This window comes from Notechis scutatus, chromosome 2 (genome assembly GCF_049901735.1).
Source record: "Notechis scutatus isolate UNSWTSFEM ecotype Mainland chromosome 2, rNotScu1.2, whole genome shotgun sequence".
NCBI classification, from domain to species: Eukaryota; Metazoa; Chordata; class Lepidosauria; order Squamata; family Elapidae; genus Notechis; species Notechis scutatus.
Genome location: NC_142010.1, coordinates 10,681,316 through 10,698,098, shown reverse-complemented (window position 1 = coordinate 10,698,098; position 16,783 = coordinate 10,681,316). Strand labels below are relative to the sequence as shown.

Genomic DNA, 16,783 nt, shown 5'->3' with positions numbered 1-16,783 from the left:
ATCAAACTGGGATCGGAGAGCAGTTGCAATACCTGAAGGAGAACAGGATAAAGAGCAACCAGGATGATTAGGGGCCTGGGAGACTAAAACATATGAAGGATGGTTACAGGAACTGGGCATGGCTAGTCTAGTGAAGAGAAGGACCAGGGGAGACAGGATAGCAGTCTTCCAATATTTGAGGGGCTGCCACAGAGAGGAGGAAGGGGGTCAAGCTATTTTCTAAAGCACCCGAAGGCCAGACAAGGAATAATGGATGGAAACTGAACAAGGAGAGATTCAACCTGGAAATAAGGAGAAACTTTCTGACAGTGAGAACAATCAACGGCTTTGCCTTCGGAAGTTGTGGGAGCGCCATCACTGGAGACTTTCAAGAGATTGGACTGCCATTTGTCAGAAATGGTGTAGGGTCTCCCGCGTGGTTGGTGTGTGGGTTGGACTAGATGACCTATAAGGTTCCTTCCAACTATTAATCTGTAAAACATACCTCAGAAGGCAAGCCTTATTTGTTTACTTAATTATCCATTTTTTTTTTTTACAAAATTCTTTATTTTAAATTATTGTAGCTTTTCTGGATGGAAATTAAAGGAAGTTCCAGACGAGGGTCCTAGTGGCCCCCAAAGATGACAGGGGGCAACTCCCCTTTTGAAGAGCCTTCAAGCCAAAGGCTGAGGCCAAGACGGCCTCAGTTGAATAGCCTCCCAAGGGCTCACTCCCCAACCGGCTGCTCTGCGAATGGATTCCTCCAAGGAATAGGGGAGAAATAAGAAATAGGGGCCATCTTGAGGGTGGCTTAGCCTATGATTTCAAACCCAGGATTAGGCGAGGCGAAGGTGTTGGGAAGAGGGCGGTGGATCAAGTACTAGTAGTCCTCAACGTACAACCACCGTGGAGCCCAACATTTCTGTTGCTAAGCGAGGCAGTTGTTGAGTTTTGCCTCATTTTATAACTTTTACTTACCACAACTGTTAAGTGAATCACCGCAGTCGTAAAGTGAATCTTGCTTCCCTGTGGACTTCTTCTTGTCCGAAGGTCACAAAAAGGGGAATCGGGATTCACCAGGACGCTGCGACCGTCATAAATACAGGCCGGGTTGCCAAGCATCCAAAATTTCAATCCCGTGGCCCCAGAGATGATGCCGCGATGGTCCTAAGTGGGAAAAAGTGGTCGTAAGTCATTTTTTTCCCCCAGTTGTAGCTTCAAACGCTGCAAGTCAAGGACTTCCTGAATATTGGATAAAGGGTGGATGTGTGGGTGTGATTTCTTTATTCCATTCCCACTCCCAAGTTTGCGAATTGCAATCCTTTGCTCCCCCTTTCTTGCTACTTTCCCCCCACGCCCAAATGCCCCCCTTTGGCTCGAGAACAGATAACAGATAATCAGAGTTGGAAGGGACCTTGTAGATCATCTAGTCCAACCCCCCTGCCTAAGCAGGAGATCCTACACCAGAGGTCTCAAACTTGGCAACTTTAAGACTATTGTGGACTATTTAGTTGAGGTTTGCTCGAAAATACATATGAATGTAATAATCATAGTCTAATAATGGTTTGATAATAATATATGATATCGATAGTTGATTTATATAATATGAATTTTAATTTGTTAGGCGGGACTGTTAATATTTTTTTAAATTTATTTTATTAGGTTTGTCAATTGCTTACAAGATAATAGGTATAAGTAAAAACATAGTTATGAATACATGGATACATAGAAGAAAAATAAAAGAAACAATAGGACAGGGACGGTAGGCACGTTGGTGCGCTTATGTATACAGACCTCTTAGGAAAGGGGTGAGGTCAATAGTAGAAAGTCTAAGGTTAAAGTTTTTGGGGAAGAAACCACAGAATCAGGTAGAGTGTTCCAGACATTGACCACAATGTTGCTGAAGTCGTATTTCCTGCAATCAAGTTTGGTGCGATTACCCTTGAGTTTGTATCTATTGTTTGCTCTTGTATTGTTATGGTTGAAGCTGAAGTATTGATTGACAGGTGGGACATTGCAATGTATAATTTATATACCATACTTAGATCAGACCGAAGACGGCGTAATTCAAGGTTTTCTAGGTCTAGAATTTCAAGTCTGGTGGCATAAGGTATTCTGCAACGAGTAGAGGAATGGAGAACTCTTCTTGTGAAATATTTCTGGACTTTCTCAACTGTGTTAATATCAGATACGTAATGCGGGTTCCAGACTGATGAGCTGTATTCAAGAATTGTGTATTCAAGTATATTGTGCACAAGAGATATGTACCAACCGACACACTGTATTATGGAAAGATGGTTTTATGTTCTGAGTTTGTGTTTGTGTTTGTCTATGTCGTTAAAAAATAAAAAAAAATATTTTTTGAAAAAAAGATTTGTGGACTTCAACCCTCGGAATTCTCCAGCCAGCTGGGAGTTGAAGTCCACAAGTCTTCAAGTTGCCAAGTTTGGGGACCCCTGCCCTACACCATTTCCAAAAAATGGCAGTCCAATCTTTTCCTGAAAGTCTCTCCCAATGCCACCCACCCCCAGCCTCTTTCTAAAGATAATTCATACACTTACAACTAATAAGGATTGGGGGTGAGCGGGAGGAGGGGAAGGCAATGAACTCTCCAACTTCACTGTTACCCCCTCCCATTTATTTCTTTCCTCCCTTCCTTCCCCCCAAATCCTCCTTCCGCTCTAGGCAAGGGGAACTCTCTGGGTTCAAAGACCACCGTGCCAGAAGAATGGAGCCACCGAGTTGAAGCGGCTAGAGAGGAGGGATAAGGGGCTGTGGGTAATAAATCAAAGGGATTGTGGTTGGTGGGGTGGGGGGTGTTGTCTCTTCCTGTCCAGCCCACTAGCAAAGTATTATTAAAGCAAAGTGAGCTTGCTTTGGCTGGAACAGAGAGAAGGCGGACCTGTAAGTCCAGGGCGGGCAGAGCGGGAGCGTGCATGGAAGTATAATGCAAATTTTGCAATACAGAAAGTTGGTTTGAATTGATTGACCGATTGTTGGTGGATTGATATTCCCTCCCAGTTTCTCCAGAGGGCTTTCCAGTTGCATTGGGTTTGGGCCAGCAGATTCGTTAGTTCGGCACCACGTGCGTGCGTATACAGCAGCTCGGGGAAATAACTTTGCAACGGTGACAAACAAGTTTCTAGTCCTTATGGATGGGAATCTCGGTTCAAGTGGGCGTGTGTCACGCTCTGATGCTGAAGAGCGTGTTTTTATACGGTGCGCCTGGCTTCGATGGGGTTTCTGTCTTGTTGCTGAGCTATTGTAGTCCCCCCCAGCTACTTCTGCAGGTGACACTTTGAGGGACTTGGTGCAAAATTTTAAGGGAATTTGACTTACTACCGATTGTTTAGTGACCGTTCCAAGTTATGACACTGGAAAAAAAAAAGTGACCCGTGACCATTTTTCACATTTACAACCATTGCCGTATCTCCATGGTCAAGTGATGAAAATGCAAACACTTGGCAGCTGCCTCACATTTATGACGGTGGCAGTATGATCCCCTTTTGCGACCTTCTGATAAACAAAATCAATGGGGAAGCCAGATTCACCTCAAACCATTAAGTTACTAACTTAACAACTGCAGTGATTCACTTAACAACAGTGGCAAGAAATGTCATAAAATGGAGCAAAAGTCACTTCGCCACTGTTTCACTTAGCAACAGGATTTGGGGGCTCAGCTGTGCTTGTAAATTGAGGACTACCCGTAATTGCTATTTATATATTTTGTTTTCCGTGTTCTATGTTTTCTAAACATTTGTAGTGGGAATCTTCCCCTAGCCCCATGTGAGTTTTTGTTCTACATATACTTTTACGCTTCTGTGAATTTGTGACTCTCAGGGAATTGTTGTCTCAGGGATCCTATTTGAGCTCTGATTCTCCTGCTGATCAGCACCCAGAATTCCTATTAGAGGAAACTTAAATGAAAACAATCCTAGGATTAAAATGAAACTGCAAATACAAACCTCACCATGTTAAGATAGATAGATAGATAGATAGATAGATAGATAGATAGATAGATAGATAGATAGATAGATAGTTCAGAGAAGGAGATTTTATGTGTGTGTGTGTGTGTAAAACTATCTCCTTGTGGATTCTGCTAGGAGAAAAAATAGATAAAAAGTTCAGAGAAGAGCAGCTAAGATGATTAAAGGCCTGGAGATTAAAACATGACAAATGATTGCAGGATTTGGGTTTGGCTCATCGTAAGTGTTTGGGATATAATAGCAGTATTCCAAGATTTGAGGGGCTGCCACAAAGAGGAGGAGGTCAACTTATTTTCCAAAGCACCAGAAGGCAAGAGAAGAAACAATGGATGGAAACTAATCACGGAGAGAAGCAACCCGGAATTGAGGAGAAACTTCATAACAGTGAGGACAATTAACCAGTGGAACAGCTTCCCCTCAGAAGTGATCGGTGCTTCATCTCTGGAGGTTTTTAAGAAGAGACTGATCACTTGTCTGAAATGGTATAGGGTCTCCTGCTTGAGCAGGGGGTTTGACTAGAAGACCTCTTCCAGCTCTATTCCGATTCTGATATGATAAACTAATCAAGGAGAGATTCAACCTAGAAATAAGGAGACAGTGAGAACAATAAACCAATTAACAGCTTTGCCTTCGGAAGTTGTGGGAGCTTCATCACTGGAAGCTTTCAAGAAGAGACTGGACTGCCATTTGTCAGAAACGGTGTAGGATCTGCTTGGGCAGGGGGTTGGACTAGATGACCTACAAGGTCCCCTTCCAACTCTGTTAATCTGTTAATATTAGAGCAGTGTTTCTCAACCTTGGCAACTTCAAGATGTGTAGACTTCAACTCCCAGAATTCCCCAGCCAGCTTGAAGCTGCCAAGGATGAGGGAACGCGGTGTTGGAAGGTTCATGGAGAGGAAGCGCAAAGCAAATCTATAGCATCTTCCTTCCTAGACGCAGCCAAAGACGTGGAAAAGACACAGAAGTGATCTTACAAGTGTTGGGAGGAAAATGCCTCCCGATGAGGATTCTTCCAGCCGGGGAAACAACGCTTTGGAGAATAAATAGAATAATGAAGCAGAGCTGCCAGAAAGAGGTCTTTTAATGGCAAGAAACCAAGACAAGTGACATTCAGCAAAGTTTCTTGGCTAGCTAAAAAGACTGATATTCTAATTGTGATTGTTACATACCCTTTGAGTTTTTGTCTAAAACTGGTTTTTTGGTTTAAGTCTGTGCTTGGTGATGTTGAATCCTGTGTTTATTGATGGGATAATTTTCCCTATTCAATTCTGTCTGGAAGGAGGAAGATTAATCTGTGTTCCTGAAAGAAAGCAAGGTTGAGAAATCTAATTCCTATGTCTATTTGTTCTGGTAATTGGTCTAACAAGCAACAGCTATTATGTTTGCTCTTTTGCTACATTCTAGTGCTAATTGTGTTTTTTTTGTAGTTAGGTTTATCTCAAGGGTTTACACTTGAGCTTGCCTGAGGTATGAGTTCTGCTAATGAGCCAAACAGGGCTTTTCTTCCCTTTATGATTTAATTATTTGTATTGTGTTTGGATTATTTGCTGCCTCATGGTTTCTTTTATCTGGGAAGTGGGGGGCTTCCTTCACAGGAGAAAAAGCAGTGATTTGGGCACCTTAACTTATTGCCTTACTTCTTTTCCTCCTAACAGAAACATCCAGTTAAAAAGTCCATTGATTGAACTAAAATTCATGCATGGTTGGAAAAAAATGACAAAACAGCATATAGATTTGAAACCAGAGATATTTTTATTGGGCATATTACCTGAAGGATGCAGTAAAGAATTGACATATTTGTTTGTTAATATTTTGACAGAAGCTAGAATTGTATTTGTGCAAAACTGGAAAAATGAAAAAGCTCCAACAGAGGATGAAGTGATAAAAGAAAAAATGGAATGTGCAGAAATGAGTAGATTGACATTTGCCATTAGAGAGCAAGAAGAAAAGAATATTATAAAATATGGGATTTATTTTATCAATGGTTAGACAAGAAATTAGAGAAATATAACATAATATAACTATAACGTAATAGTTAAAATAATATAATGTAAAAATATGTTACAAGTGATGACTATGGAAAGAATTATAATATGATTTTCTATGCTTGATTATTTGGAAATTAATGATACTATAAACTAGGCTTTATATTAGTTGATTCTTGCTCCAAAAAAGATGAGATGAATTTGTAATTACAGTGTGATAATGATTTGATAATAAAGGGACTTCCGGTGGCATTTCCGTCGATGATGGCTCAGACCGCAATCGTGTGCGGCTTTGATCCGTGTTTACCTTGTTGGAAGGGTCCCCACCAGGACCGGAGTCATCTGACCCACCTCGGAGGGGTGGGGGAAGAGGGGGAGACTGCCTGCTGGGTCGAGGGGAGCTGCATCTCCCCTCCCTAGCTAGGCATTACTCCCCTGGAAAACAGAGAAACGGCAGTTTAATGGCTGCCCTGAAGACGGAAAGGTACTGGGACTTAAGCATGTGCTGGAGACGTGAAGCGGTGAGCGACTTGTAACCAGATAAAAGAACTTGATTCCTTCTTAACAATCCTGAGAAGCAGAAAGAAAGAGTCCTCGCTTAAGAGTATCATAGCGGTGAACAGAAAATAAGAGGAAAATATAAGGTAAACAAAATTGGAGTATAAAAACCTACAACAGAATTAGAGGCTAAATCTGGAATAATGTATATAATTTGGCATTAATTAGGCATTGGATAAAATGCTGGACTTGCCCTGGAATTGACTATTTTTAAGAAAGCTAATAGTGGAAATGATTGAAAATAACGTTAATATAATTGAAGAGAGAAAAGAAAACTTTGAAAAGTGGAAAGTGATACAGAACGTCATCTAATGGTTAAAGAATTTTTCCTACAGAATTTCATGGAAAATGACTGGTCTTATAATTGTTATGAGATAAAAGACTAATAAAATAACAAAACCCCGGAAACTTAAAAAAGAGGGGAGAAATTGTATTAAAAGGATATACAAATGCAATTTCCTGGGACCGTTGGGTGTTGATTGTGACAAAGAGACAGAAGGGTTAATAAGGGAAACAAAGATAAAAGTAGATTTTTGGCAAGGATTGCAACAAAAGATTTTGAATTTTAATAACAGATTTAAAATATGGAAGAAATAAGCAAAGACTTTAAGTTGGAATTGCAAATTGTAAGAGGAATGCTGAAAGAAAGAAGGTGTCAGGCTACAGAACTTTTTCCCATTCAATTAACAAGAATGAACTTCTGAAAACCAAACGTATCAAAAAAGGAATCCTTTATTGAGATGAGACAATTCATGTAGGAGTTCAAAGCAGCGTCTAAGGTCTCTCAGGCATATAGGGAGAGATAAGGGAGTGTAGAACCCCTCCCCTTATCTCGATGTGTATTTAGTGAAACAAAAGCCAGTATGTTAATTCCCCCCCACACCCCTTTTGTAAGGAACGATCTTTTTCACAATTTCCCAGGGCATACCTAATTTTCCCCCACCCCCTTTCAGAACGAAGTTTTCCAGAGGTTCTCAGGACACATCTCACTGTGGAATTTTTATGGTCTTCTCATCTCCTGGCTGTGCCTCTCAGAGGTGATAGGTTCCGGCCATCTGGGTTTCCTCCCGCCATTGTATCATGTGTGGGTTATACAAATTCGATATAAGATTAAATATATTCAGGTTACATCAAGAAATGATTTCTTTATCAGTCCCCCCCCCTTTTCTTCTTCCACCGAAGAAATGACAGATACACGGATCTGACAGAAGGGAATTATTGGACACTGGCAAAGAAAATAATGGCAATGCAGTTTGTAGAAGAAGAGGTGGAGTTAAAGGAAGAGGAAAGTGACACAGATGAACATGGAGAACAAGAGATATTGCCAAAAGATATCAAAGGAATTAAAACTATGACATTGATGACAGAGTTAATAAATAAAAGAGAAAATGTTCCCAGGATTAAACAAAAGAAGTTCTACAAGAAGAAACTTCAAAAAAGAGAACAGGAAAGGGTGGGGGAGAAGATGGGTGAAATACTAGAAGGAAAAAAGAAGAAAAACGGGGGAAATCCAGAAAAGGGAAAGCTGACTAAAATTAAAAGAAATAATAAAGCCAAAAAATTTAGAGATAAGGGTTAGGGATTCTTCAAAGGGGATACCACATGGAATGTATATTGGTATTTAGTTTAAAACTTGCTGGGAAATATTTTAGGAATGTATAACTATATATACAGTGTGTGTGTGTGTGTGTGTGTGTGTGTGTGTGTGTGTGTGTGTGAACTATATGAATTGTGCTGTTATGAACCCTTTTTTTGGAGGACTAAAATAGGGGAATGGAAATGATTTAAAAATGTATATATGATTATTAATGATTATAAGTAAAGTGAAGATAAAATGAGACATATTAAGTTATTTTAGCGATTGATTGGAGGGATACTTTAAAATATATACATTTTAAAATATACAGTTGATTATTTAATGGATATTAGAAGTGTATAATCAGAATATTTTATTAGGATTAAAGTAGGGGAATGGAAAATATGTGGCTCCTAAATATATTGGCTTTATTCTATTTTTACTGTTTTTAGATTGTTTATTATACATCAGCTCAGAGAAAATTAAGGATAATAACGATGTGTAATGTAAAATAAAATAGGTGGTAAGCTGAAAATGGAAATAATAGGGGATAAAGAATTGAAAACCTATGTGTGGATGAAATGATATTGATATTGAATTAATGAATTGAAATATGAAATGCAAATTTATTTAAAGATGAGTGAAATGGATAATAATATGAGATGATATTATATAAGATTAATGGAAATGAAAGTATGATTATGTACAAGTGTTATAAGCTGGAAACATGTCGCTCACATGAAGAGATGTGTAAAAATTAAAAAAAAACTTTTTACAAAAAAAATTGATTTGATAATAATATGATACTAAACGAATAGTAGTTATATACAATATGAATTGTAATATAAAAACAGGAAGGTATGACTGCTGATATTGTGCACAAGAGATACACTGTATAATGGAAAGAAGATTTTATTTTATGTTGTATGTTTTGTGTTTGTTTATGTTTGTTGTTTAAAATTTAAAAAATAAATAAAAAAAAGTCCATTGATTGGGTCCATCAATCAAAAGTCACAAAGAACTCGTTGAACATCTTCAATATCTTTTTTTTTCCCCATCAGGCTTTAACCTCTGCAGTCCAGACTCTTCGTCTTCTTGGTGAAACATAACCGGTTCTAGGAAAGAAAATGTCCACCATGCAGAACAAGATGTCCGCTCCAGATTCAGACGCTCGGCCTCCAGAGCGCCAAGCGACAGCCACCATTAAAACGGAGAAACAGGAATGGACTGGAATTCAGACTTCCAGCAGGGAGGCGGGCTTCCCTCGAGTCATGCAGGTGGGGACCATCGGGGGGTATCTGAAAGAGCCCGCACCTCAGGAACCGGAGAAGCCGCTGTCCGATTGCTGGGAGGCTCAGTGGCAGGCATTCCTGCACACCATGCAATCCTCACGTTCCGGTTGGGGAAATGTGGAGCCATCGGAGGCCACACAACGAGACAATATTCCCGATTTTTCCCCCTCTGTGGAGCAAGAGAGATGCCCAGCAGTCAAAGAGCAGAGGGCGAAGCAGTCATCCCAGCACGCTGGAAAGAATCCAGAGTCTCGTAGGCGGGAGAGCGACGGAGACATCAGGAAGCTTAAGAAAAAAAGAGAAGAAGAAGAAGAAGCTCTGAAGGAGGAAGTGGGAAGCGCGGAATTGCAACGCCAGCACTTCCGCCAGTTCTGCTACCAGGAAGCCGAGGGTCCCCGAGAGGCTCTTTGCCGGCTGGGGTACCTTTGCCATCAGTGGTTGAAGCCAGAGAAGCACACCAAAGAGCAAATCCTGGATCTGTTGATCCTGGAGCACTTCCTGACCATCCTGCCCCCCGAAATGCAGAGCTGGGTGAAGAGAAGACACCCCGAGACCTGTCCCCAAGCAGTCGCCCTGGCGGAGGATTTCCTGCTGAAGCAGCAGGAAAATAAGAGGCAGATGCAGACGGTAAGAGCCGGGCTTCTGTCGCAGCAAACCGGTCGGTAAAGAGTGAGAAAGATTTACAGTTTTACAACAGTTCGTTTGGTGACAGGTTGAAGTTACAGGGCATTGTTAAAAGTGACTTAACACCATTTTTCATAGTGATGAGGGTTGCAGCATTCCCAAGTCAAGTGGTCAATAATTCTTCTTCTTCTTCTTTCTCTTTCTTCTTCTTCTTCTTCTTCTTCTTCTTCTTCTTCTTCTTCTTCTTCTTCTTCTTCTTCTTCTTCTTCTTCTTCTTCTTCTTCTTCTTCTTCTTCTTCTTCTTCTCTTCTTCCTCCTCCTCTTCCTCTTCTTCCTCCTCCTCCTCTCCTCCTCCTCCTCCTCCTCCTCCTCCTCCCCTCTCTCCTCCTCTTCCTCTTCTTCTCCTCCTTCTCCTTCTCTTCCTCTTCTTCTCCTCCTTCTCCTTCCTCCTCCTTATTCCTCCTCCTTCTCTTTCACTTCCTCTTCTTCCTCCCCTCCTCCTCCTCTTCCTCTTCTTCTTCTTCCTCCTCCTCCCCTTCTTCTCCTTCTCCTTCTTCATATGCCACTTGGCCCAAAATGAATGATACTCAGATGCCACACTGTTCATGTATTGATGTTGATGTATATTTTAAAAATAAAAATCCAAAAACACGGGGGGGGGGGGAGGAATGGGGAGGGAAAGTTAGGCACTTGGCAACTGATTCATATTTATGACGGTTGCAGTGTCGCGGGGACATATGATCCTCTTTTGTGACCTTCGGATAACCAAAGTCAGTGGGGAAGCCAGATTCACTTAATATCCATGTTACTATGTGTAACAGCTGCAGTGATTGACTTATCAAGAAAGTTTGGCGAGAAAGGTTGTAAAAATGAGGCAAAACTCACTTAGCAACTGGTCTTGTTTACAAACTTCGGGCTCCATTGAACAGGACTACCTGTACAATTGAAATTGAGCACCTCCTTGTATAGTTGCCGTTGACTACAGTATTAACATATTTAATTTGGGGCGTTGCCAGAAAGTGTTGACTTTTAACAGGGAACTGCAATTTGTTCCTGCAAATTGGCAGCTCTAATATTATGCTACTAAATTCCCCCCATGGTCACCTGGTCAAAAGTCGGACGCTTGGCAACTGACTCATATTTATGACCTTCACAGTCTCCGGGGGTCATTTTATTCCCCCCTTCTGCGACCACTGTGGCAAGAGAGTGTTCTGACCAAGGCTTCCTGAGACCGTAATTAAGCCCATGCTTAGTTAAAACAACTCTTGTTTTATTTCAACGCTGGGAAATATGTTCATTCCCAGCCTGTAATGAGTCCCAAACAGTCCCTTGAGATAAGCACCCACCTTTCTCTCCTTTGAATTGCTGCCAACAACTGAAGTGCCAAATGAACTAAAAAAACAAAAACCCCAACCTAAGTACAAAGTCCACACAGAGTTTCAAGGTTTAATCCGAACAGAATGAATGACTTTGCTTCCTGCAAAGGTTTCTTCACCTTTGCCTGACCTTTATACCTTATGGGAAGGGCAATCACCTCCAAGCCTTAATCCCGAGTCGCCACTTTTGTCTCAGCTGCTGTTGCCTTCTAGCAGCTCTGCGCACACGCGCACTGGGAATAGGCTCCCCTGGATCCTCTGCCTCACTGCTGCCAGACTCCAGAGGCTCTGGAGTCAGCACCCCACTCCCACATGGTCCTGGCCCCATCTCTGCATCGGACGCAGGACCCTCATCCGAGTCCTCTCCAGACTCCTGGGCTCGTCCCCATTCTTCCCCACTGTCCGATTCTGCTGCCAATCTGCACAGGCTGCTGGCGAACCACAACAGAGAGTTTGTGAAACGGGACGAAACTCACATCACTATCGTCTTGCTTAGCAGTGGAAAATTTTGGGCTCCGTTGTGGTCAGAAGTTGAGGACCAACCTCACTGCTCTCAGAGATGTGTTTGGCTGCAAGTTGTGTAAAACCAGGCCTTCTTTAGATTGGTTGGTGAATCTCCATCCCTCCCTCCCAACTGCAAATTCTGACATTATGAGAGGAGAAAATCTCCCCTTTCGTGTTGGTCTGTACAAGGTTGTAATTTGCAACAGTGGTCCCCAACCTTTTTGTACCAGGGACCGGTTTCAAGCAGAAACATTTTTCAAGGACCGGGGGAGAGAACTCGAGTTTGGTAGTTTGCTTGCAGACGTTTCATTACCTGACTAGGTAACATCTGATGTTGTTACCTAGTCGGGTAATAAAACGCCTGCCAGCAAACCACCAAGTTCAGGGAGCGCCTCGTCCCTGCCTCCCTCAGCCCCATCCCTCAGGTGTCTGCCTCCCTCCCTCCCTCCCTCAGGTGTCTGCCTCGTTCCTCTCTCAGTCACTCTATCGCTCCTACAGCAGCCCAGGAAGAAACTGCTTCAAAGAAGCCGGGGTGGGGGGTGGGGTGGCTTTCCTTCGCCACAGCTTCCCGGCGCCCGTTTCACCCCCACCCGCCCGCCCGCCGCCGCGGTTCAATCCACAGTGCTCCGTTCTGCCTGCCTGCCTGCCTGCCTTCTTCGTTTCGGAGCAGCTTCGCTGATAAAAAGAGGCGAATAGTTATTATTCTCAGCCGAAGCTGCTCCCAAACAACCAGACAGGCAGGCAGGCAGAACGGAGCACTGTGGATTGAACCGCGAGCGAGCGGGCGGGCGGGTGGGGTGAAACGGGCGCTCGGGAAGCTGTGGCGACAGGAAAAGCCACCCCCCGGCTTCTTTGAAGCAGTTTCTTCCTGGGCTGGTGGAGGAGCGAGAAAGCGACTGAGAGAGCTGAGCCAGAGAGCAGGACAGGCTTCGTTGCTTCCTCCCTCCCCTTCTTTCATTTGTGTCCTTGATCCCGATCCCAGCAGCATTCACCAAGGCGAAGAAAGCCGCCATTTTTAAAAAATTTTTTTCTTTGCGGCCCGGTAAAGAGTGCTCCACGGCCCGGTACCGGTCCGCGGCCCGGTGGTTGGGGACCCCTGATTTGCAAGATGGCCGGTGGGGGTGGAAACCCCGCCCCCAAAGAGGCGGGGCTTTTGTCGTAATGCCACTCCTGCCATCTTTCCCGACACGGGCTCCCTCTGCAGGCCCTTTGTCTTTGGCTAAGAACTCTTTGGCCAATCCTCTTCTTTTTCAGATCCTGTTCCAAGTGTTGACGGTGAATTTCCCAGTTGGAGAGGAGGAATCTTCTAAAAAAAACGACAGGAGCCCAGGCAGGGAGGCGGAGACTGAAAGAAAAGGAGATGTGACTCTGGGTAAGAATTTCACATTTTCTGTCCTTGCCTCAGGGGTGGGATGCAAATATTTTTATTACCGGCTCTGTGGGCGTGGCTAAGTGGGCGTGGCCATGTGACTGGGTGGGTATGGCTTTTTTTTATGCATCCCCCCCGCAAAAACGGAGCCCATTTTGCTTTCAGGAGGCTTCCCTGAGGCCCAGGAGGCAAAAAACAGAGCATGGGGGGGCATCACACACACACACACACACACACACACACACACACACATGCCCCTTTTTGCCTCCTGGGCCTCAGGGAAGCCTCCTGGGCGAAGCAGTAAGACAGCAAGGAGGATCCCGGCACAGCTAATTGTCGGAACAGCTGATCGTTGGGAGGGAAAAGAAAAGAAATACCGGTTCAGCCAAACCGGTAGCTGTTTCTTTACTACCGGTTCGGTCGAACCAGGCCGAACCAGTAGAATACCACCACTGCATTGCCTCCTCTTTGCCAGTGGCCGAATGCATAGGCTAACAGAGTCTTTTCTTCAAGGTTTAAAAAAAAGGAGTCCCCTCATGGATTTTATTCCGCCAGTTGTAGCTGACTATAGGCAGTGATGCCCATCTCCTTTTCAAGGCCACTGAACCCAGTGCTGTCCAAAGACATTTCCGCAGTCATGTGGCCCGCATGAAGTCACAGAGGACTGTTACTTTCCCACCGAAGTGGTACCTATTTATCTACTTGCATTAGCATGCTTTCGAACTGCTAGGTGGGCAGGAGCTGAGGCTAGGATGGGAACTCACTCGGTCATGTGGCGCTTGGGTCTCAAACCTGGGCTGCCAGCTTTACCAGCATCTTAACCGCTGAGCCCCTGCTCCTCCCTTTCTTCAAGGAGCTCAGGGCAATAGTTTTATTATATTTCGTTGGAATATTTATTCCATTTATATCCCACTGAAGTCTGTCTGGGTTGTGTTTGGTTACGTTTCATTCTGTTCTGTTCCATACCATTTCATTATATTGTACTCAATTATGTTTCATTGTGTTCTATGGCAGTGGTCGCCAACTGGTGGACCGCAGCCCACTGGTGGTCCGCGAGAAAATTTTGGTGGTCCGCAGAGAAATGTCACCCCCAGAGCACCCCCCACAAAGCAATTAATCCAGGCTGCACAGGCTGCGCTGCCCACATGGCCCGTGGGAACCCTCCCCGCCCACTCACTCCTTACCTGGCAAACTTGCCTGCTAAATTGCTATTTTTCCTTTTTCCTACCATCAGGTGTTCTGCTGTGCCGGAAGATTTAGATTAGCTAGAAAGCAGGAAATCGTTGGATTTCTTGCTTTCTAGCTAATCTTTAGATCAGTGATCCCCAACCTTTTTACGCCGCTGCCCGGTATCCCCAACCTTTTTATGGCGCGGACCGGTACGACATCAGCTGGGCGCCGCCATCTTGTTTTGATGAAAAAGTGCTTCCGGTGAGTTCACCGGAAGCACTTTTTCATCAAAACAAGATGGCGTCGCTTAGCGCTTCGGTGAGCTTTTCCGGGTAGAAATGGCTTTCTACCCGGAAAAGCTCACCAGAAGGCGCCGCTATCTTGTTTTGATGAAAAAGTGCTTCCGGTGAGCTTTCACCTGGAAAAGCTCACCGGAAGCCCTTTTTCATCAAAACAAGATGGCGGCGCCAGCAAGCCAGCGCCCGGTAGGACTTGTTCCACGGACCGATGCCGGTCCGCGGACCGGTGGTTGGGGACCCCTGCTTTAGATGAGCCGAATCTTCCTTAGGACTGAAGCAGTGGAGACTGGAACTAGCCGATGGCAGAAACATAGATCTCTAAGTGAATCTGTGATTCTGTGAGCAACTCAATCTGCCTACCTGCTTTGCCTGATTTTGGGTAAAAGTTGCTCTTTTTTATAAAAAATATATATCAATATTTATATAAATATTTATAACATTTACATACGAGCCATACCCAGCCAGTCACATGACCACCAAGACACACCCACAAATTAAGCCATGTCCACAGAACTGGTTAGTGGTCCCCGGGATTTCAAATTATGAGTTTGGTGGTCCCTGAGGTCCAAAAGGTTGGCGACCCCTGAACTAGAAGACCTCCAACGTCCCTTCCAATTCTGTTATTGTATTTAATTTAGCCGCTGGTGCTGAAGTGTTTCCTCAGCCCAGTTTGTCCCTTCTGGTTCAGAAGCGATTGTCTTGTGTGAACAATTCTGGATTTTATTGTTTTTTCCCCCCTCTCCAGAAGCTGTGAGCTCTTGGAGCAGGCAGCCCTGGGCGAGAGACGCTCCTCAGGAGTTAATGGCTGCCTTCACAAACCAGGACCCACAGATTCAATCAGAGGCCGAACCTGCCGACAGCCGGCAGGACCGATCGTCTGTTCAAGGACCCGGGTTCCCTCACTCCCCGGAGCCTCCGAGAACCCGGAAGGCGAAAAGCCGGAAGATTTGCGACATCTGTGGGAAGAGTTTCAGCTACAACTCAAACCTGAAACGTCACTGGCGGACTCACACGGGTGAGAAGCCGTATGGCTGCTCGTATTGCGGGGAGCGTTTTAACCAGGCCACGAACCTCATCCGGCATCAGCGGATTCACACGGGAGAGAAGCCCTACAAATGCTCCGATTGCGGGAAAAGCTTCAACCAGAGCCTGCAACTCATCCGGCATCGGAAAACTCGCTTTAATTGCAACTAAAAAAAGTACACATATAGACTGGGTGAAACCAGGCTCAATAGCAGTCGCTCTGAGAGGGATCTTGGAGTCTTAGTGGACAACCAGCTAAATAGGAGCCAGCAGTGTGCAGCAGCAGCAGCCAAAAAAGCCAATGCAATCCTAAGTTGCATTAACAGAGGGATACAATTGAGATCAAGTGAGGTACTAATACCCCTCTATAAAGCAAGACCATACCTAGAGTACTGCATTCAGTTTTGCTCACCACATTATAAAAAAGATGTTGAGACTCTAGAAAAAGTACAGAGAAGAGCAACCAGGATGATTAGGGGACTGGAGACTAAAACATACAATGAACGGTTACAGGAACTGGGCTTGGCTAGTCTAGTGAAGAGAAGGACCAGGGGAGACAGGATAGTGGTCTTCCAATATTTGAGGGGCTGCCACAGAGAGGAAGGGGTCAAGCTATTTTCTAAAGCACCCGAAGGCCAGACAAGGAATAATGGATGGAAACTGAACAAGGAGAGATTTAACCTGGAAATAAGGAGAAACTTTCTGACAGTGAGAACAATCAACCAATGGAACCAGCTTTGCCTTTGGAAGTTGTGGGAGCTTCATCACTTGAGACTTTCAGGAAGAGATTGGACTCCCATCTGTCAGAAATGGTCTCCTGCTTGGTCAGGGGGTTGGAGTAGATGACCTACAAGGTCCCTTCCAACTCTGATTATCTGTTATCTGCTTCTGTCGCAGAGGAACGGTTGCTGTGCTGGTGTTAGGAATTCCAAGCGAGCAGCGGAAGAATGCTTAAGCAGGGAATTCCCAAAAATTTCTTGGTTTTTCCTGTGGGAAGACTGAAACTGTGCCTTGGCTGAAAAGGTTTTTTGGAGAGAAGG

At 44.1% G+C, this 16,783-nt stretch overlaps 1 protein-coding gene across 1 annotated transcript; it reads left to right on the top strand.

Annotated features, from left to right (window-relative positions):
• The first annotated feature begins 2,814 nt into the window (after positions 1 to 2,814).
• Positions 2,815 to 16,089, top strand: LOC148131743 (zinc finger protein 174-like). The gene is made up of 4 exons (XM_087953223.1): positions 2,815 to 2,883; positions 9,148 to 10,005; positions 13,137 to 13,254; positions 15,466 to 16,089. Exons 2-4 carry the CDS (start codon positions 9,214 to 9,216, stop codon positions 15,912 to 15,914), a joined length of 1,359 nt encoding a protein of 452 aa, XP_087809349.1. The 5' UTR covers positions 2,815 to 2,883; positions 9,148 to 9,213; the 3' UTR covers positions 15,915 to 16,089.
• The last annotated feature ends 694 nt before the right edge of the window (positions 16,090 to 16,783 follow it).